The 23,335-nt window shown below is 31.7% G+C and overlaps 2 protein-coding genes and 1 long non-coding RNA gene across 3 annotated transcripts; 1 reads left to right on the top strand and 2 right to left on the bottom strand.

Moving 5' to 3' along the window:
• Positions 1-214: 214 nt before the first annotated feature.
• LOC128040496 (uncharacterized) lies at positions 215-748 on the bottom strand. The gene has a single exon (XM_052629263.1). The coding sequence runs from the start codon at positions 746-748 to the stop codon at positions 215-217; it is 534 nt and encodes a 177-aa protein (XP_052485223.1).
• A 3,505-nt stretch (positions 749-4,253) lies between these two features.
• LOC105779222 (UDP-glucuronic acid decarboxylase 6) lies at positions 4,254-6,013 on the bottom strand. The gene is made up of 11 exons (XM_012602998.2): positions 5,930-6,013; positions 5,747-5,834; positions 5,578-5,669; positions 5,439-5,503; positions 5,271-5,359; positions 5,094-5,171; positions 4,936-5,029; positions 4,792-4,858; positions 4,632-4,695; positions 4,516-4,556; positions 4,254-4,436 (listed from the first exon to the last, which is right to left on the bottom strand). Exons 1-11 carry the CDS (start codon positions 6,008-6,010, stop codon positions 4,254-4,256), a joined length of 942 nt encoding a protein of 313 aa, XP_012458452.1. The 5' UTR covers positions 6,011-6,013.
• Positions 6,014-15,643: 9,630 nt separating this feature from the next.
• Positions 15,644-16,677, top strand: LOC105780925 (uncharacterized). Its single transcript, XR_001129429.2, has 2 exons — positions 15,644-15,963; positions 16,409-16,677. It is a non-coding gene; the product is annotated as an uncharacterized LOC105780925 (long non-coding RNA).
• Positions 16,678-23,335: the final 6,658 nt, after the last annotated feature.

Raw genomic sequence — 23,335 nt, 5'->3', positions numbered from 1 at the left:
TTAATTATTCTAGTTTTAGTTATTGTGCTTATTGTTCAATTTCTTTTTACCAATTTAATTATTTTAAAGTTGCATTATATTAAAGCTTAATTTAAGGTTATAATTAATAATTCCAAACGCCATATACTATTTTATAACTTAATTTGGCTACAATGCAATCATAATCATTTGTATACTTTTTTATCATTACACATAAAAATTTTACAATATTAGGTCAATTGCGACCCGATCCGGATGACTGTCCAACATGAAAGTTTCGGTTAGGGCATTTATTCCGACTATGACCACTTAACCTGCATATTCCACAACGCTTTCCATCAGACTTCTCCTTGATGTCCATTTTATTACGGATTCTGCTTGACTGCGGACGACCTCCCGGATTCCTCCGCAGCCCTCTGTCTGGGAGAAGCTCGAAAGTCGTCAGAGGCACCTCCCACGTTGATAGGTCAGGCAAGACGGGGAACTCATTTTCCCAGACACGCAATGTGCGCTCCAGCATGTACACATCATCGGCATATTGTTCAACATTGACGTTAACTTTAGCACACGCTGCCACGACATGCGCACATGGATAATGAAATGTTTTGAACCTTCTGCACTCGCACCGTCGGTTCCGGAGATCAACTCCGTAGGACCTAGTTGGTATACCAGGTCGACGACTGATGGTCTCAGTAACTCGAAATGTTTCCAGTCGTCGTGAATATATTTCTACATTCATTGACCTCGCCAACCGACGGTTTACGACCATTGTATCCCTGACATGTTCGACAAACACGTGTCCCGCCTCAATCTGGTCGACTTGCTACTGACCCATTCTTGGCATCAAAGTAGCCAGCCTGTAGAAAGTAGCAGAAAATACAGATGCAATCGGAAGATGACGTGTTTTTAACAAAACAACATTGATCCCCTCGACTAAGTTTGTGGTCATTTGGCCATAACGAAAGTCCTCGTCAAAACTTTGAGCCCATTGCCACGGCTCCATTGTGCCTAACCATTGTCGGAAAGATGTGTTTGTCTGCCCCTCCATGTCACTCTCAAGTTGGATCATTTTTTGCCGGAACATATGTGACTCTAACTCGTACGCTGCATACGTATTAAGAAAAATAAGTTCTAGTAACTCGATAACATGAAACATTACAACTTATATTGAAAATATAAGGTTATCATTTACCCATTGCCACGACTTGTCTCTTCCAGTCTGCATTCTTGTAATCTTTGTGGAAGTTAGCCGCAATGTGACGGATGTAGTAAACGGATCTCCACGGCACACTGGAACGCCTGATTGCTGCAATTAAACCCTTCCTTCTATCGGAGATGATGCAAATGTTATCGTTGCTAATAACATACCTCCGCAGGTTTGTGAGGAAGAATTCCCAAGACTCCATGTTCTCTTTATCTACGATAGCAAATGCTATCGGGAGCACGTTTCTATTGCCGTCTTGAGCAACCGCAATAAGTAGGATCTGTGTATATTTTCCATACAGCCAGGTCCCATCTACCTGCACAAGTGGCTTATAGTGGGGAAATGCCCGCACATATGGATCGAACGTCCAGAACATCCGATGGAAAATCTTTTTTACTTACTGTAACTGGCCGTCCGGGCCGTAATATAGTCTTCTCTGCAACTCAATCACAGTCTCCGGTACATACTCTCGCATAGCAGCTATCCAACCTTGAAGCTCGTTATACGATGAATCGTAATCCCCATACAGTTTTTTTATCACCATCTGTTTAGCAATCCATGCCTTCCAATATGAGACTCGATACTGGAATCGTGCTTGTATTTCGGCAATCAGTACCAAAACTTTAATGGTCGGCATGTCCTTCACCATTGGCATGATACACGTACATATTGTTTTTGAATCAAGTTTCTATGATCTTCTGTCATACGTGTTGATGTGCATGTATGAGGACCAACAAATTTTCGTATCTCCCACATCTGAGAACTTTTAATGAATGCAACAGCACTTCGCCAATTGCAAACATTCCGCGCCTTCAACACTCCCCAACATATATTGTCGGAGTAGACATCTGCGACTTTATAATCAATCGATATATTCATCTTGCATCGTTTGATGGCATATCGCACTTTTCTTTACAGCTGAATCTCTGGCCTATGAATAACTCCTCATCATCAGATGTTACGGCCAGCCCGTGACGATGAACTATTTCAGGGGACTCTGGGAACTCAGCTATATACGCTGCGTCGGGGTCTATGAGCGACATGTGTGACCCAGGATTATTGTGTATCAAAATATGCCGCATTTGCTCCTCGATCGAAGAAGCATTAATGTCTTCATCGTCGATATCATCAGGTACATCGTCCACATCGGGATCACCGTCACTATCGACCTCTTCATCCCAATGATCACCACCACCTTCTTCTTCGCAACCACATTCTTCTTCACCACCAACCATATCAACATCGGGTGTAATATTCAGGTCGATACCGATCCCACCCATAGTTGATTCACTATCAACGTATGATATTGGAGCCACCATCCGCGGTTCTTCAGCCCCGTCTTTTCATCGATGCATTTTGCTCCATACCGACTAACTCAAAGAAATAAGTGAATCGGTGCATTCTTGTCACTCTCATTCCCACAGAGAGATCGACCATTGTCTCAACGTCTTCGTCGTCGCAAGTTCCATTTCACGAATTTGACCGGATTTGTCGGCCGGAAACTTGTAGAAAATTTTACTATCCTTCTCCCACAACGTCTTAAAATTTTTGCATTAATCATTGCCTTCATTTCATCAAACGAGACATTTCTATTAAATCTCATTGCTATTTGTTGTTGACATTCAAATACACATCCAACACTTGTTGTCAAGATGACTCAAATCGAAATAAACGCATACAAAAACTTAGCATCCATCTTCAATATTTAATCATCAAAAATAAACAAAATCTCGTAAAACATCTCGCACGGATAATAAATAACTTAAATAAAAAATTAATGTTTCAATATTCAATTTTGTACATGAAAGCCATTTAACCACAAATCCTAATAACTAACACAATAATAATATTAATAATTTTATATACAAAATAATACTAACTAAAATTATTAATAACTAACTATAAAAATAATACTAGTTTTTACTAACAATAATACTAAGTAACATCTTAATAATAGTAATAATAATAATAATAATAATAATAATAATAATACTACTATAAAATTTTTATTTTTTTGTAATATTTTGATAATAAAACCCTAACTAAAACTATCAATTTGAGTTTTATTGATTTTAATCTTAATAACTAAACTAAAACAAAAAAAAATACAAATTATACAAAACAATAACAATAACATAATCAATTATTTTTAAAAAAATACCTTATTTTTCTCTTCTCTTTCTCTCTTTTTCTCTTTTTTCCGCAGCACCTCTTCTTTCTTTTCTTTTTCTTCTGATTTTTCTTGTTTCAGCTGGACAGAGTTCGTGTTTATAACACGAGTAGTGCCGCCAATCTGGTTGGCAGGGCTAGTGCCGCCAACCTGGTTCCCTCCACTGGTGCCGCCAACCTGCTTCCCTTGTTTGGTGCCGCCAACCTACTTCTCTCCACCCAGGGAGTTGTCAAATCAGTTCAGGTTTTTTTTCTTTCTGTTTTTTTTGTTTTTTTGTTTTTTATATATTTTGGTAAATAAAAAAAATTATATATATTTTGGTAAATAAAAAAAAAGTTATAACATTTTAGTAATTTTTAATTTTTTCTATAATATTTTTGTAAAAACCCTAATTTGGAATTACTTAAATCGTTATAATTGTTTAGTTGATTGAAATGTTTTAGAGTTTTTTAATAATTTTTCTATAAAATGTGTGTGTTTTTACCTTTTGTAAATTTTATATTTTAATAATAATTATTTCTTGTTAATTTTTATTTTCTATTTTCAATAATTTTAGAGAAAATATATGTTGTTAGATTAAACAGATCATCATCAATTATTTTATTCACCGATCAAATTAAATATGATTCAAAATTACTTTAATTCTCGTCCGGTCATAAAATTCTAAAATAATCAAAAGATTATTATTTAATATATAATTAGTAAATTTTTACAATTAAAAAGTTTGACAAGTATGTTTAATTAAAAAAAGCTTTAAGATGAAGGTAAATATGGTAAACCATAGGGCAAAGATTGTTGTTTTCATTAACACAAATTATTTTCAATTAATCCAAAATGATTCCACTATAGAGAAGTACTTGTATATGGTATTTGTAGTTTCTACCAAATTGTTTGCAAGCATTACGTCCTAGGGACACCCAGCCTCTGCCGGAAGTCATCCTCCATAAGCGGAATTCCTTCGTGCAAGTTCACCTTCGGTTCCCATCCTAACACCTCCTTTGCTTTCGTAATGTCCGGCTTCCTTTGTCGCGGATCATCCGGTGTGTTTTCCACCTCTGATATTTGTACCTCCGGATTTATAAGCTGCAACCAATCAGCATTCCATTACGTCCTTCCTTTTCCTCACTATATCAGTAGCATTATAAAGCAATAAGAAACCAACCTCCTGCACTGCTTTTGCAAGTTCGTTCATCGTGAATTCACCTAACATGTACAAAAATCAACCCCAACTTAATATCGGAAATAATTATGATGAGAAAATGAAGATGAATGGCGCACCTGGATTCCCAAGATTGATGGGTCCGGTGTCCGTTCCTTCCATAAGTTGAGTAAGGCCATCTACCTTCAATCAATGAAAAACCAAAAATGAAACATTCAGTCACATGTCCTAGAAACAGTTTGTTTGATTGATATTAACGAGAAGTTGGGTTGGGTATACCAAGTCCGAGACATAACAGAAGCTCCTTGTCTGTGTTCCCGGTAATTGAACTGTCAATGGCTCATTACTGCACAATTCCACGCTCAGAAAATCAATCAGTATAAGCATACAAAGGAAACACCCAAGAAAAACGAAATTTGTTACCGGATTGCTTGAGCTATAAAATTGCTGACAACACGCCCATCATCGATGTTCATGCGCGGTCCATAAGTATTGAAGATTCTAGCAATCCGAATCTCTGTTATCATGTAAAAAAACCCTAAGAAATTTCCACGAATGAAACCGACACAAGCACTTCTTACCGATTCCATATTGCCTGTGGTAATCAAACATTAAAGTTTCCGCCATTCGCTTTCCTTCATCGTAGCAGCTCCGAACTCCTGCGAAGTGATATACAAATAAATCGATTCCGACTCAAGTTGTAGAGCTGCATGGAATAACATACAATGGGTCGAGAATAGAAAGAAAGAAAAAAGTACCAATGGGGTTAACATTCCCCCAGTAGGTCTCCTTTTGGGGATGCTCAAGTGGATCTCCGTAAACCTCTGAAGTTGAGGTAAATAAAATCCTGTTGGACAAAAATCGTACGTAGCATAAGAATGCCGGTGAACATATTCCTAAAAATCTTTATGGTAGAGAGAAGCGACCTTGCTCTGAGGCGTTTTGCAAGTCCCAACATATTCAATGTACCCATCACATTCGTCTTTATCGTCTGTTTAATATCCGAGAAACATAGTTTCCGGTTAGCAGTCGATCGAAAAGTGGTGTCGACTCTTACGGTCTTACCTTCACAGAATTGTATTTGTAGAAGATTGGAGAAGCGGGGCAAGCTAGGTGGTATATCTGATCGACCTCAACAAACAACGGCCGGCTAATATCTGTATGATACATAGATGAAACACCAAAATTCGAACATGAATGTACCATGCTGGACATAAAAAACGAAGATGAATACCGTGACGAATAAGTTCGAATCTTGGGTGTCCGATCCATTTCTTCAGATTGTCCTTGGAGCCAGTAAAGTAGTTATCAGCAACAATAACCTGAACAAATGAAATCATTCCGCATTTGGAAATTGGAACCAAGACGGAGATATCCGAATGCAAAATTAGACATTGGATTTCACATCAGAACTGACCTCACTCTTTTCCTTCTCCATCAACTTGTCGACTAGGTGGGAGCCGATGAATCCGGCACCTCCAGTAACCAGAATTCGCATGTTTGTTCGACTGTCTGTCCATAAGACAAAAGATCGGATTATGTTAAAATGCAGAAATCTTGAATCCAAGGTCGTAGATTGAATGGCGGCATTGTCGCATTTTATTTTATCATGCCCCCCATTTGTAAACTAGATAGTGTTCACCATCACATTCATTTAAACACGGGATTCATCATATGTTCCCGTAAGTGAGAATTGAATACCAAATACTCAATTTTTTTCCAAGTATTTTTCATATATTTCGATGAATATGTCCGTGTATGTGAAGTAACACAACATCCATGATCTTTACTCTTTAAAAGATTTTCTTTTTCCTTTCAAATAAATTAAAAATAAAGTATGGATTGCCAATAACCTCAATATTAAACTCGAATGGACTTGGTGGCTTCTTGGAAGCTGAAATGTAAGTTCCATTTGTGACATATTTTTCAGATACTTTCTTGAAATCTTAAGTATGATTTAAAATAAAAAATACTTAAAACTTTCTTTTTCAGATCTTAATATGGACCCATAAAATTTTGTTTTTGAAAAAAGAAAGAAAGGATAATACCTTGGGAAAAGCTTTGTTTAAATGAATGAAATATTGAAGAAATTTGAGAAGTTTTAACGTAGATGGTGGTGAATAAGCATGAAATAATAAGGTGGTGATGACGTATCAAGGCGTTTTATTTTAGGTTTTGCCACCCCTAGTTTTCGACGGTTTTTACTCGGGGATCAGTCAAATCTTTTTAATCATTAATTATCTTTTTATATTTTATGCAAATTTTTAATTAAACTTGAATGATAATTAATTATTTTAGATATAAGTTAAAACGAAAAATCATTTTAAAAGTATCTAATAAATAATATCACGTCATTAGATTTTAAATATAACAAAGCATTATTATATATTTATCTATATTTATTATCTTCTTCAACTTAATTGAATTTCAATTAAATTCTTAAAATAATTAATTTTTTAAATTATCTTTTACAAATTTTAATCCTTTTGTTTTTTCATAAGTTAATATTTTTCTTTTTTGTACAACCAATTTTAAAAAAAAATTAGAAAATTTGTGCAGTTTTTTTCATGTCATTGACACATAATTTTGGTAATTATTTTATCTTTGAACTCGAGCTCTAAGGTTCAGGGTTTGGTTTTAGGTTCTTAATTTGGGGTTTAAAGTTTGGGTTTAAGGGTTTGGAGTTACGAATTATGAGTTCGGGGTTTAATGTTTGAGTTTAGGGTTTGGGTTCAGGATTCGGGATTCTAAATTCAATGTTTAAGGTTTTGGGTTCGAAATAAAAAAAATTACCAAAATTATGTGTCAATGACATAGAAAAAAATTGTTAAAATGTCATTAAATAATTGAAATGAACCATGAATAATGTGATGAGTAAATTCTATAAAATAATTTCACTATGGAAGAGTGTACAATAATAATTTCATGTCTTTAGAATTTGACGATATGGCAAAATTTTATGGTACCTAAAACCTTAATTTTAGGATCATCAAGTTAAATTGAAATCGAAAAACACAATAGATGGAATTAAAACACCACTTGAATAACATAATTTAATATTAAAATTAGAACAATTAAATAATACTAACATAAATTGTTTAAATAACATCAAGACTTTAATTTTTTCTCTAAATTGAGCGCATTAGTTCCAATCTAGTCTCTAATTATTTTTTTCATATTAGCTCCAAAATTTTACTGTTGTTTTCTATTTTGATATTTGAATTTAGATTTTGTTAAGATGTAATGACATGAGGCTTTAAGATTGTATGATGTCAACACCTAAAAATTTTAAAGATATATATAATCTAAAAACAAAAGATACATAATTTATATATATATATATATATATATATATATATTTTAAAAATCAAGTTATTACATAACACAACTTAGTGGAATCCAAGTTTAAGGACCAAATTAAAAAAAAACTGCCAAGTTCAGAGACTAATGAACCAAAAAAATATTTAGGAACCTAATTGTGAGGATTTGTCAAATTGGACATTGAAGTCAAACTCAAGTACAAAATTAAAACAAAAAAACTCAAATACCAAACTAAAAAATCAAACTAAATATAAATGCCAAATAATATATTAACTCTTTAATAAATAATACAAAACAAATATATATATATATATATTTCTTCCTTTTTTCTCATTGTTTTGTACTTTTTCTTTTCTCACCCACCATCCCATGCCAAAAAGAAAAAGCCAGGTTTTTAAAATCTAAGGCCTCACATCTACAGTGTCTTATGTATACTTTTTTGTATATAGTATATATAGTTATGGCTGGTTTAAACAACTATGTTGTTTTCATAAAATAATTAAATATTTAGATAGAATTTTTTGAAATTTACCGATATATACTATTTTTGGAGAGAGAAAAGAAGACGCGTCTTACAGGGCACTTTTTTAGGAAAGAAATGAAAAGGCGCCCTATAGGACGCGTTTTCACTTTGTTGAATTTTTTTCTTGCGATTGGAAATTAAAAGTTCATATATATATTTTTGTCTATGTTTGATATATACATTTTTATAGTTTTAAGGTATGTTTGAATTTATGGTGATGTCGTGGAGCTCGGTGACCTACAAATTTTATCTGTCATATGAGTATGGAGTCATTACCTAAGAAGTCGGATCACATTGCAACTCAAGGTCCCTATTGATAGTGATTATACAGTCTCGGTTTGAAGTGTAACTAGGGCTTCAAGTTTACAAAGGTTATACTATCAAGGAATGAAGGATAAATGGGGCCCCAGTTGACAATGGTTATGCGGCCATGACAACGAGTTTCACCTCATCAGAGGAGGATGTTTTATAAAACCCGTATAGAAGTCAAAGATAAAAAACATAGGGGTCTTTCAATATAATCAAGTAATTCATTTTGTCCATCACCACCAAAGGCGGTGATCCCGTTACTATAACTTGTGATAGAGTTTGGGGCAACAAGATTTCTGATGAAACGAGTTATCGTGCGGTGCAGAAAAGATGAAATGCGAAACAACCGCTTTTGCCTTGATTCTCGTGTCATCTTTTCTGCACCGCACAATAACTCGTCCCCACCAAAAATCTTGTTACCCCCAACTCTACCACAGGTTTTAGTATCAGGGTTATCGCCTTTGGTGGAGATAAACAAAACGTATTACTTGATTATACTGGAAGGCCCTTGTGTTTTTCATCTTAGACTTCTATATGAGTTTTATAAATCATCATCTTCTGATGGGGTGAAATTCATTGTTGTGCCCGCATAGCAATTTCCAACTAAAGCCCTAGTTATGCTCCATACCTTGACAACATAACGTTTGTAAACTTGAAGTCCTAGTTACATTTCAACCCGAGATCATATAATCACCATCAACTTAGACCTTGAGCTGCAATACGATCTCGATTTCTTAGGTGATGGCTTCGTCCTCACACGGTAGGTGAAATTTGTAGGTTACCGAGCTCAACGACATCATCATGAACCCAAACACAACTTTTCTCGTATGTTGTGAGCAAATCATTACTTTTTAAAAATATTGTTATTAACAAATGGGTAGAGAAAAACTTAAATGAAAAATTAACGGAAATGAAAAAATGATTCGTACTAACCATACGATATGGTAGAAAATAAGCCAATTTAATAAATTTGTTGCGTAGATTGTAAATAAGTGTACATTTGAGATGTAAAATAAAGTATACAATTTAGTGTCAATGAAAGTGGAACAAGTGGATTATGGGTGGAAAATTTTATTACAACACAGATTAAAATTTAACAAACTAAAGAATGAAGTATTTGAGAAAAATTACAAAAAAAGTAATCGTCGGTGCCTCGAATGTGTGCCAAAACTGGATGGGCGTTGGGAACACCTAGGGTTCCATCGAACAACTTGAGGTGGCGGCTCCTCATCGTTTTCATTTTCATCTTAGCGTGCATCTTGATGTTGATTTCCATATTCATCTACTTCTTTCGTGGTTGACTGTGTCTGGGTCCTAGCCGCTCATCGTACATCCCCCTATATTAATAGGCTGTTGCGAAGATGACCCACCTTAGTAGAACAACGATGTTGAGGGTCTTTGCAACACTATTGGCGGATAATTGTATGTTGTCACAGAATCCGATTATGGATAAAATGTGGGAATTGACGACGATATCAAGCACACCAGCATTGCTCAAAGTATCAACATGTAATATGGTACGGTGGGTGGCGATGGTGTGAAATATACACCTGGAGAAAATATTGATGTAGTGACTAAGGAGCATGCTGTAGTGTAGACCTGTTCATAGGCTGGGCCACTCGGTCGAAGGCCTATCTGAAAAGTGAGAGGGTTTGGGCAAAAAAGTAAGGCTCGTTTAAAAAATAGGTGGGGCCTTGGGTAAGGCATTCTTTGCCAGGGCTTGACCTGAATTCACAAAAGGACCAAAAAAATCTATTGTTTTAATGTTATATTCTTGTTGTTTTCTCTCAATTTTGCTATCATTTTACTATTATGTTGCAACTATTTTGTTATTATTGTTTGGATATTGTATAACACTTGTTTTATTGTTAATTTTGTTATTATTTTAGAGGCATTTGGTTATTAAGTTGTATCTATCTTAGTGTTATTTAAGTATACATATTTTTTAAAAATTTATTTTCAATTTGTCGGGCAACATTTATTTTAATGTTTTTAATATTTTTGATGTATTATATAAATTTAAAATTATAAAAAATATTATAAAAAAATAATATGGGCGGGTCAGATCGGGTTCTGGTTTTAACATTTTTATCCGTGTCAGGCTTGGGCTAAATTTTAAGCCCATTTTTTAGGTCGGGCCCAAGCCAAGCAAATGGCCCAAGATTTTGGTTGGGCTCGAACTGGCCCATAAACACCTTTATTGTGGTGCTTGTGTAAAATAAATTGGGTTAGCACCAAAAATATATAAACCATACTGACTGAGAGGTTGCACGGCAATCGGGTCTTCTTGTGGAGTTGGAGTAGATGTTGATCCCCTTGCGACATCTTCTCCCGACCTAGGATTGATGGGCCCTCGTATTGGCCTCATACAGCGACGTGCCTACTTCTTTCCGCATCTGGTAGTAGATACGACTTGTTGTTATGCTTGAACCAATCAATGTAATCCGGAGATGTCGCCAACTCCGGTGTGAGAAATGATTCATGCATTGACAAGTAATCGTACCTACGTTGCCACATCTCGATATAGTTATTGTGGAATTTTGGCCAATATTCCTCAAGTCTTCCCCGCAAGTCGATTTTGTGTAGATCATTGAGCTCCTGGGTGGCAGCGAAATACGTTGTGTACATCCGAACTGTCGCATGAATCTGCCGGATTCGTGCATCTCAACCATTGCAAAAACGATCAATTACACTTTGACGTGCCAGATGTTGCGATTGGCCAAAAATTTAGCTGGGATGCATTCTTGAATTCTCTAATCTGTATATGATATCCATACAAACTGCAATATGAATTTATAATTTTTAGCACGTGCCTAATATTTAATTTCAAATGCTAGAATAAATATTATATAACTTTGAAATTCATAAACTAATCTCCTCTTCGGTTTGTTAATCTAAAGCTAGTTGGATATCTTTGAGCTTGGTTGTTATACCTATATGTCTCGCACGATTGTTCCACCTATTCAAATAATATGTTATTTCAAAATTACAACAATGGAAAATTATAACAATAATGATATTATCAAATGAATTTTACCATATTACGAATGAGAATTCATAAGAGGGTCCACTCAGGGGCGTAAAAATGGTAGTCGATACCATGCCCACGACTGTAGAAAGAGCATACAACTGCTAATTTTAACTTTTTCTGGTTTCGTCATTTGCCACATTTCTCGGTACAACGCTGCCAACACCGCTGATCCCCAATTAAGTCGTCTTGTTTTTTTCAAGTCGACTAGTAGTAGTAGCCACCTTAAATGTACCAGATTTCAAGATTTATCTTACATAAGTAGACCCTCGATCAACTTCAAGATGACTGCATGCGCGAATTATTTTTTCCAACATCACTTGTAGAAGCCTCGATAGTTTTGAAGTTGCCCTCCAACCATCCCATCTCGATCTGGCTACCTTAAACTAGGGGCGAACAAAACTTGATTCGACTCAAAAAAATCGAAAACAATTTGAATTTTGATAACGAATCGAGTTATTCGAGTCAACTCAATTTTTTTTCCAATTTCAAGTTTGAATCGAATTTAGTTTTCGAATTCAAATAAATTGAATACTAAACTATAATATTTTATATTTTTAACACAAACATTTTTACTTTTCCCTCAAAACTTTTACTCCATCCTACTCATTTTCCCCCCAAATTTTTTTTGAATATTTCTCTCCCAAATTTTACTCTCACATTTACTTTCCTCCTAAAATTTTACTCGCCCAACCCTCAAAACTTTTTATTTTTTCTTTAAACTTTTACTTCTCACCCTTTACCCAAAATAAAAAATCATCTAAAAAACTCCCTAAACCTAAATAGTAATAATTTTATTTATGTCTACTATTTATATTATTAAATTAAATTTCACATTTTGTACTATTTATATTATTGAACCGGTTAATCATATTAAATCTTTATAAATTTCATTAAAATTGAATTATTGATGATGTCATCAAATATTCGTGTAAAATTTTATGTTGGTATCAATTTCACATTTTATCTTTAAGATAACTTTTATTAAAAAATCACATTTTTACGTTTAATATATTTTTAATTTCAAAATATATAGTGACAATAATCAAAATACAAACTTGAATGCGGAGCGTGATAGTAGTTACAAGGTCCCAAATTCATTTTTTAATTTAACTCGAAGAAATATATCCAATTCAATTAGAATTCTATTTCACTCGACTCGATTCAAGAAAATTTCAAATCGAGTTAGTATGATAAAATTGGATTCATCAACTCAATTAACTCAAATTTTTTCATTCGATTCGATTCGATCAAACGCTCACCCCTACCCTAAACTTGTTTGGCACTTTCCCTAGTATTTGCTCACATGCAATCGGTACTCGCCACTGGCCCCGTAACGACTTCCTCATCAACCAGTAGATTGAGTTATAAACCAACGTCCTCGAGTTAATTTTACACTCACCGCAAGGAAGATGAAATGTGTGTCTTCGGTCTCCATATTTTGACCAAAGTACTGATAAGTGGGGAATTCAATTTAGTCCCCTCAAGCATGCGAGCCACGTATAAGAATCTTGTATCTCGCAAGTGTCCATAAATGGCAACCGATGCAATCATGCTTAAATTATGTATGTATGTCTCCAAAATTTGATTTTCGGCCTGAGTATATAAACATAAAAAATTGATAATGTTAACATCATTATAATTAACTAATTAAAATTAAATAATTAAATAATATTTTCTTACCATTTGTAATTGAACACCGGAGATGTGCTTGTCATTCAAACGAATAAGGTGATTTGTCATTTTATAAATTATAAGGAATAAAATAAAATCGAAGAGAATAGGATTCAGAGAAAGATTTAAAATGAAATTATCGAGAGAATTGAGAATTGAGTTTGAATTAAAAAGAATGAAGTTCGGAGGAGTTTATATAGGAAAAAATATGGCTATTGGGGCATTGTAGCCGTTGGAATTGTGACCGTTGGGGGAAAGTTACCATTAGCTTGAAAACACATTTTCATTTCTATCTCCAAAATCAACATATATTGGTAGTAATAATAAAAAAAGGGGCAGGGGGCGGAATGGGTTTGGGGTAGAAGGGGGGTGGGATGGGAGGAGAGTAAAAGTTTTGGGGGGAAGTGGGAGGGAGTAAAAGTTTTGGGGAAAAGTAAAGAGGTTTGGGAGTTTAGGGTAAAAATGTAAAATATTATAGTTTGGATTCGGTTTGTTCGAATTATTCGAGTTATTCGTATTCGAAAACCAAAATTAATTCGAACTCGAAATTTGAAAAAAAAATTGAGTTGACTCAAATAACTCGATTAATTTGAATAACTCAATTCGTTTAACTCGAAATTCGATTTTTATTTTATTTTTTTGAGTCGAATCGAATTTTGCTCACCCCTAATAATAGTGACCTTCTTATGCGCCAAAGAGGAGGAGCTTCTGTCGTAAGTTATAAAAAATTTTAGTGAACGGTTTTGTCAAATCAATCAATTATAATTATTTTATGTGTGAGGATTAATAAAGATTTTGTTATATAAATAGATTTATTAGTATATATTATAGATTTTATTATCTATATAAAATGTTGTTATATAAATAGATATGTTAAAAATCATAATAATTATTTAAAAATTTTAAAAGTTATTTTTTGGCATTATAAATTTTACAATTTTGTAAGAATATTTACAAAGTTGGGTTTCCAATAAGATTTTGAGTATTTGGTTAGAAATTTATGTTTTCATTAGGAATTTGAGTAAATAGTTGATGGTTTGAGTAGTTGTTATAGAATATTGTTATTTTGAGAGAGATATTGTTATTTAGGGGATATTTTGTTATGTATTACAATAAACCACGCATTCGGAAAGTGCTATCTCCACTTTCCACTAACATGTCATATCCCTTGGCTTGGTGCTTAGATGCTAGTATTCTCATCCTTGTGACCTTCGTTTGATTCCTTTTCTAACCATTTTTTTTTCATGTTCTTAACATCAATTAATGTCCGAGTTCAACATGTCACATTATCGGTTTCAAAATCTCTTTATATAATATATAACAAAATATCTCTCTAAATAACAATATTCTATAAAACTACCAAAACTATCAATTATTTACTCAAATTCCAAATGAAAATACAATTTTAAACAAATACTTAAAGTCCTCTTGGAAACTCAACTTTGTAAAAATTCTTAAAATATTGCAAAAAAATGATAACTAAAAATTGTAAAATTTATAATGCCAAAAAAAAATTATAAATTTTATGATTTTTAAAATTTTAATCAATATTTTTGTTTTACAATTTTTCACAAGTTTTATGAATTTTTACAAAGCTAGGTTTTCAATAGGACTTTAAGTATTGGGTTAGAAAATTGTGTTTCTTATTAGGAATTTGAGTAAATAGTTGTTAGAAGTTTATTGGAATAACTGGTTAAAAGTTTTACTCAGCCAAGATTTTTTTTCTTTTACAGTTTATCGCAACTTTTTTAAAAAGAAAAACACAATACTTTCTTAATTTAGATGTTTGATTGTTGTTTAGAGTTAAAACAAAGCTCCGATTCTTTAAAAATATATAAACTTGATGGAAAATCGCATAATCTTTAAATCAAGCTCATGATCTCACATCTAAAATATTATGCAAATCAAATCTCTTATTTTAGGATGTTTAGAATAATATGATTTTTACAAGGCGTTGGAGTTCGTCATTAACCTTGATAAACAAGAACATGAAATTAATTTCTCTCTCTTCACTTCTTCTTTTAATTTTAATTTTCATGTGTATTTACTTGTGTAACCCTAATAGGTAAAATGATCAACTTTTAGTCAAAGTGGATTCAATACTTAATTGAGTTAAAATCTTACAAATTAGGCTAAAAATAGTTTATTGGGTAAAATTTTATCAATTACTTAAAAGTTCAATAAATTAATTTCGATTCTCCATTTAATAATAATTTTAAATTATTCACTTAAAAAGTGATTTGATACTCTTTTCGAACCAATTTGTCCGATCTTATTCCAATAATAATGCAAAAATCCGGATCCATGTTGTAATTCGTTACTAATATCTCTAAGAAAACCCCTAAAAAACATGGTAATGATCAAAATAAAAGGAATATGAAGTTACTGAACTGCCCCTTTAGGAAAAAAATACTTGTACTTTTAGTGCAAGTAGTCAGCAGGCGGCGATTCCAAGAAAAGAAGGACGATGAACCAAAAATTTGGAGCTGCAAAACAGCCGACGGGGACTCCATCTCTCGCCTGGTCGTGCGTCGTCGTCATCGCTTCACTCCTCGCCGGCGCCTCCGTCGTCCACAATATCTACAAGCCTGATCTCGTAATCACTTCACTACTGCTTTCTTTCCTTTCCGTTTAAAGTCTCACTTTTTTCGGTTTACGGTTCTTCTAGATATCTGGACACTCTTAATGTTCGATGGAATGCTCCAAACAACTTTATTAAATTCTTAAAACTTGAAATGGTTAATATCAGTGACTCATTATAATATGTCAATTACAGTATTCTCGTAATCTCTTATTGATTGCTATTCACTCTACTTTCTCACTTCTATTGGATTAGAATTCTTCTAGATATTTGGACACTCTTAAAGTGTTCGACGAAATGTCCCAAATAACTGTATTGAATTCGTGAAACTTGAAATGGCTAATAAGTGACTCATCATAATATGTCAAGTACATTATGTAATATCGAATGAAATCCCAAAGCAACACTAAATTCTTTTTCGAAAACTGGCATTGATTTTTCTGTGCATTTGGTTATGCAGACTCTACCACCAGTTGAAGATGCGGATGAGGCTAAGAAGAAACAAGCTGCTAATGCTAGAGAATGAGTAATTGCTTTTCGCTGTTGTTTCAAAGGGCATTGATTTTTTTCTCTATTGCTTTCTGTCCTTTCCATTTATAGTACTTGCCCGCTTCCTTTGGCTTTCATTGCTTCTAGATATTTGGACACTCATGAATTGTTCGACGAAATGTCCCAAACAATATTGAATTCTTGAAACTTGAAATGGCTAACCAGTGACTCCTTATAGTATGTCAATTAGAGTATATTATCGAGTGAAATCCAAAGCGACACGACTTTTAAAATGTTCGACGAAATGTCCCACACAACTTTAATGAATGCTTGAAGCTTTTTTTTTTTCCTCTTCTTTTGTTTTTCAAGTTATGAATCATTTGAATAGGTGTCTCATTATAGTTTATCAATTACAGTATCTAATTCTGTCTGGAATCACAAAGCGACACTAATTTGGGATGGATAATGTAGATTCGGATATTTGTGGATATCTGCTCTTTTTGTCGGGTGAGGGTATTTTAATTACTATTTACGACAGATTCAAAGCTGACTTATTTTTGTGGATAATGGATGTAGATTCGGATATTTGAATTCTCCATTTGCTTTACTTCTTTTAATTTTCTCAATCTTTAAACACTTTATAGGAGATCATTCTCATCTTAAAGATAGAAATTTAAAATTATTATCAAATTTAAAATGCAAAAAAGTAACCGATTTTAAATGATATAAAGATGTCTTTATGACTAGAGTTATGCAAAGATTTGATAACCAACAACCATTTTAGAAAAAAAAATTCCAAGCAAGACTTCCTACTTTACTAGGAGAAAAGTTAGAAATCAAATAAAAGAAAATTACATATGTATTATTCCGTATGAAAAAACTTACATATGGTGAACTAATTAGTTTCACCCAAAAAGAAGGATTAAAAATTTGTCAAGATTTAAAATTACAAAAACAACTTAAGAAAGATATCAATGTAGAAAGGAATTAGGATCATTCTGCCATCGATTTGACGTTATTGACGTTAGGAATGAACCTTCTTCAAAAATATGTTGCCCTGTAAAACCAAAAAATAGGAGAAAGAATATTTTAGAATATTATAAAAACCAAAATATAGAGAATACAGAAAAGAAAAGAAACAACAAAAAACAGAAAACAAAATAGATAAAACAATAAATTGTTATAGATGTGGAAAAATCAGGACCTATCTTAAAATATTGCAAAATTAAAAGAAAAATTAATAATTTAAATCTAGATGAAGAAATAGAATAAAAATAAATGAGATTCTCTTAGAAACAACTTCTTCGAAAATGATACATCTATCGAAATAGATGAATTACAAATAGATGAATTACATGCAACATCCCAATCTTCCGATGATGAAAATAAACCTTCAATTAATATGTTAACCAAAGACCAAGAATTCATGATTGAAGTTATTGATAAAATTCAAGACCCGAACTTAAAAGAGAATACCTTTTGAAATTAAAATCCTCATTGAAAGATAAACCGAAAAAGAAAAGAAATTATTTCTAGTCAATCACAAATGTACAATATACAAGATATAATATTTAATAAATATGAAAAAATAAAATCCAGAAAAATTACAAATTCTGAATTATAATTAGAAATAAAAAAATTAAATTAGAACTTTCTCAGCTTAAAATGGAACAACAAGAAATGAAAAAACAAACGCAAACCTTAAAACATGAAATCGCAGAAAATAGTTCGTCAGAAATTGAACCCTAACTTGAAGAAAATACAGAGGAATATATGATGGTTCTAACTGAAGCATCTATCCAAAGATATTTAATAAAAATAAATATTGTTATAAATAATAAATTCAATTAGAAACAATAGCTCTTTTTGATACAGGAGTAGACCAAAACTGTATTAGAGAAGGGATAATTCCAACAAAATATTATGACAAAACATTAAAATCTCTTAAAGCTGCAAATGGTAAAAACTAAAATTGCTTACAAAATTCTCAATGCGAAATATGCAACAAATGTATAAAATATCAAACATGTTTTTCTAATGGTAAAAGATATTACCCAAGACGTCATATTAGGAACAAATAATTCTATCTCTACCAAAGTTTTAAACACTAAAGTAGAATTCCCTTTTGTAGAAGAACCAAAAATAAGAAATCTTAACTTATTAAAATCTTTATCAATCTATAATGGGCAAATCAATAATTTAATTAATCATAAATGAAACAAATCTCTTTTACGAAAGAAGAAATATGTTTAAAAATTGATTGAACAATTAAAAAAGAGAAGTCCAAAAAGGATAAATCAAATCAAAGAAGAAATAGAATCAACAATTTGTTTTGACATTCGAATACTTTTGGAATAGGAAATAACACAAGTAACATTACCATATGAAAATAATTTTGATGAAAGACAAATACCTACAAAAGCAAGGTCAATACAAATGAACAAAGAAATGAAAGAATTTTGTAAAAAAGAAATACAAGATCTTCTTAATAAAAAATTAATTAGGAAAAGCAGTTCTCCTTGGAGTTGTTTAGCATTTTATGTAATAAAAAATACAGAACTCGAAAGAGGAACGCCGAGATTAGTAATTAATTACAGACCTCTCAATCAAGCCTTAAAATGGGTTAGGTACCTAATACCAAATAAAAAATATTTGTTATAAAAACTTTACAATGCAAATATTTTTTCAAAATTTGACATGAAATCAGGATTTTGGCAAATCCAAATAAAAGAAGAAGAAAGATACAAAACAACATTTACTATACCATTTTGGCAATATGAATGGAATGCCATGCCTTTTGGATTAAAAAATGCTCCATCCGAATTTCAAAGAATAATGAATAATATTTTTTTACCAATATTCTCAATTCACAATAGTATACATCGATGATGTATTGGCGTTTTCAGAAAATTTAGAAAAACACTTCAAACATTTATCCATCTTTATAAAAGTCATAAAAATAATGGTTTATTAGTTTCTAAATCCAAGATAAGTTTGTTCCAAACCAAAGTAAGGTTTTTAGGTCATTACATTACCCAAGGAACCATTACCCTAGTAGAAAGGTCCATAGAATTTGCTAGCAAATTCCCAGACCAAATCCTTGATAAAGCCTCAATTATGTCATAGACTTTTATCAAAGTCTTAGCAAATTATGTAAACCATTATATGATAGGCTCAAAAAGAATCCACAACCTTGGACAAATGACCACACCAATATTATCTCATTGATTAAAAAAAAAAAATACTAAGCTTCCTTGTTTATATTTAGCTGATCCAAATGCCCCTAAGATAGTAGAAACAAATGCTTCTGAAATAGGATAAGGTGGAATCCTAAAACAAGTTAAAGGGGTAAAAGAGCAAATAATCTAATTTACTTCCAAACATTGGAATCCAACTCAGCAAAATTATAGTACTATTAAAAAAGAAATTTTATCAATTGTTTTATGCATTACAAAATTCCAAAGTGATTTATTAAATCAAAAATTTCTTTTATGAATTGATTGCAAATCCGCAAAAGAAGTTTTACAAAAAGATGTTCAAAATATTGCCTCAAAACAGATTTTTGCAAGATGACAGACATTTTTGAGCATATTTGATTTTGATATTGAATACATCAAAGGAGAAACTAATTTTTTGTCTGATTTTCTCACCATAGAGTTTCTTTAAAAATGCTACCCAAACTTCGAGACAAAGAAAAAGGAAAAATAGGAGAGTCATCCAAAACCCAAATTTCCTCAAAACAAATTAAGTCATGATATGAAATTTGCCATGAAGAAGAAAATGAGAGACCATCATCCTCATCAAAATCCTCCAAAAATACATTCGTTCAAGATGCACAAGATCCAAATGAAATTGGTTCTCAAATCAAAAAATAGATTGAGTCCCTTTCTCAATCTCCAGAAGTGGCATTGGCCTTGTTGAAACCATTTTTATTTTGAAAAATGGGGTCGACTTTTAAAACGAAAATGGAGTCGCCACCAATCTTTTTTCGAGGTGTGATCGGGTCACCTTGAGATTAATCATTTTAATAAAACATTTTGATTTATTAAAATAATGATTTTGTTCTACAAAATTCGAGAAAACGGGCTCGGGAGTCGGTTACGCATGAGGAAGGATTAGCACCCTCGTAACTCCCAAAAATTGGTACCTAATTGATTAATTAACGTCCTATTGTCGAAAATTTGAAAAGATTTTAAAATACGATCCTCTTTAAAAACCTGAATAAATTGAATTTGATGTTAAGACCTCCTTGTCCCAATGTAATAAGATGTCACATCCAGAAAAGGATATTCGGTTATTTGGATCAAAAAAATCGAAACCCAGTAAGTTAGGGCACGATTTTCTCAAAGCTCCAAAGTACCGAATATTGTCTTATTTTTAAAAGTTTTCTTTTTTAAAATTGAGAAAAATTGACGCAATATTAAAACGATAAGTAAAAACTTTGATAAAAAAAAGGGCAGTATGAAAATACAAATAAACAATTTATAAAACACATAATGGCAATTATTTAAATACTAGCATCAATAATCAAAGACCAATGAATTTAAAACAAAGAGTATAAAATAAAAAAAAATATATAAGGCAAAATAAAATGTAAACAAAAAATAATGAATTTGAAAATGAATAATAAGGAAAAAGAAATTTGAAATCAACAATACACAAATCAATAAATAAATTATATATAAAAAAGTAGGTAATATATGTATAAGTTTGGAATAAATAATATATAAAAATGAAAATAGGTAATATATAAAGTAATAATATATAAATGAGTTTAAAAATAAATATTGTGTAATAAGGAATTTAGAACAAGTTATACAAAAACATCTTAAAAATAAATGGTATATAAAATAGATAGTATATAAAAAAATTGCAATTGATAATATATGGAAAAAAATTTAAAGCAAATAATCAAACAATTTAAAATAGATGATTTATAACATGAGTTTTTAAAAAATAAACAACATGTGTGACATAATATTAAAAACAAATAAAGCATATAATTAATGGAAGAAAATAAAAGAATGATAAGAATGTTTAAATAAATGAACAATATGTAAATAAGAAAGTTGATGGATAAATAAACGAATAAAAGTAAAAGAATAATTAATGATTAAACAATTAAATGGATAAATAAAAAAGGTTAAAAAAAACGCTTAAGTCAGCCTAACTCTCACAATATGAAGAGTCAACGAAATTCCTCCACCAAAATCCAACTCGAATGAAAGCAACTTAAAAAGAAACGAAGATGAACGAAGAACAAAATAAGAACAAGCCACAGAAAATAAGAACGCAAGAGAGGGAGAAATTTGAGTGAATGCTCTTAAGAATTTTTATTGCTCCAAACTTCAGTCTTTTACAATGAAGGGAGAGGCCTCTATTTATAGTTGAGCCTCCCAAAATCCAACGGTACAGATTAATTACATTAACGGCTAAGATTAAAGGGTATCTACAAATTAAATCTCTAAGATTATAAAATCATATCTTCTAAGATTGCATATCATATCTAAGATTGCATATCCTTGAAGATTATGTGTAACAGCCTGAAATTGGGCCTAGTCGGAACAGTGGTTTTGGGACCACAAATGTAATATTTTGAAAATTTCTACAGTAAGATATTATCCTTGGTATAGTAAAATAAGGAAATAAAGTGATAAAAAGGGTAATATTGAGTTATGTCAACATTGGGAAGTATATTGTGACATATTAATTCAAGAAAGGATTAAATCGCAAAAGTGAGAAAAGTTTTGTGGGTCAAGAGTAAATATTCAAAATTTGAGGGGTAAAGTGTAAATACAAAAAAAGTTGAAGGACCAAAGGTGTAAATATTTTAAGGATGGACTGATCTAGAAACTAAGAAAAATGGATGGATTAGGACCAAATTGAAAAAGGTGAAAAATTTTGAGGGACTAAATCGTAATTTTATCAAATTAAGTGATGACTCAAGGATGAAATTTTAAAAGATCATAAAGAGAAAATAGTCATTTAGAAGAGAGAGAAATCTAGAAGATAATGATGATGTTGGAGATATTTTAGATTAAATAAATAAATAAATATTAGTTTATTAATATTTTAATTTGATTTTTAAATAATATTTTATTATTTTATTGTTTAGTATATATATGTAGAAAGAAAGATGAAAAAAAAAAACCAACCAACCCATCATCTTCCATGCATCCAACGTGAGGAGAAGAGAGAAAGAAAGAAAGTTTTGCTTTCTTTACAATTTTGTCCCTCCTTCAAAAAAATTACCATTTTCACCTAAAAATCAAAAGAATTTTCATGTCCATCAAGAGATAAAGATAACAAGGAGACTATGGGGAGCTAGAATATCAAGTTAGATTCAAGAAATAGAGACTGGAGGAGAGAGAAAATCAAGTTAAAGATTGAAATCAATTGAGCAAGGTAAGAGCATCAAGATTTCAATATATTTTTGAGTTGATATTATTGAAAAATTATGAAATTGATGTTAATGTAGGGTTTTATTATATAAGGTTTTATGTTCTTGATATGTTAGTGAAGAGAAAATAAGAGAAAGTGATGAGAAATAGTGTAGAGAAGGAAAATAAGAGTGTTATAAACTTAGTAATCAATATTTTGCACTAAAACAGTTTTGGACAGTAGCAGTTGGTTAACTTTGAAAAATCACCATAAATTGTGAAAATCTAATTAGAGGATTAATAAAAGATGAAATTAAATCTTATTGAGTCTAGTTTCTTATAGAAGAAACGTGTAAGCAATAGAATTGTAAATCATGAGATATAATAAATTTTGTGAGACAATGTCAGAATGATTTCGGGTTCCCTATACTGACTTTGAAAAATCATAAAAATTGGAGAAAAATAATTAGAGGCTTAAATTTATATTTTAAATCCTTAATGAGTATATTTTCAATATA

Source organism: Gossypium raimondii, chromosome 4, assembly GCF_025698545.1.
Source record: "Gossypium raimondii isolate GPD5lz chromosome 4, ASM2569854v1, whole genome shotgun sequence".
NCBI classification, from domain to species: domain Eukaryota; kingdom Viridiplantae; phylum Streptophyta; class Magnoliopsida; order Malvales; family Malvaceae; genus Gossypium; species Gossypium raimondii.
The sequence above is the reverse complement of the archived record's forward strand: the minus strand, read 5'-3'. Positions and strand labels throughout refer to the sequence as shown.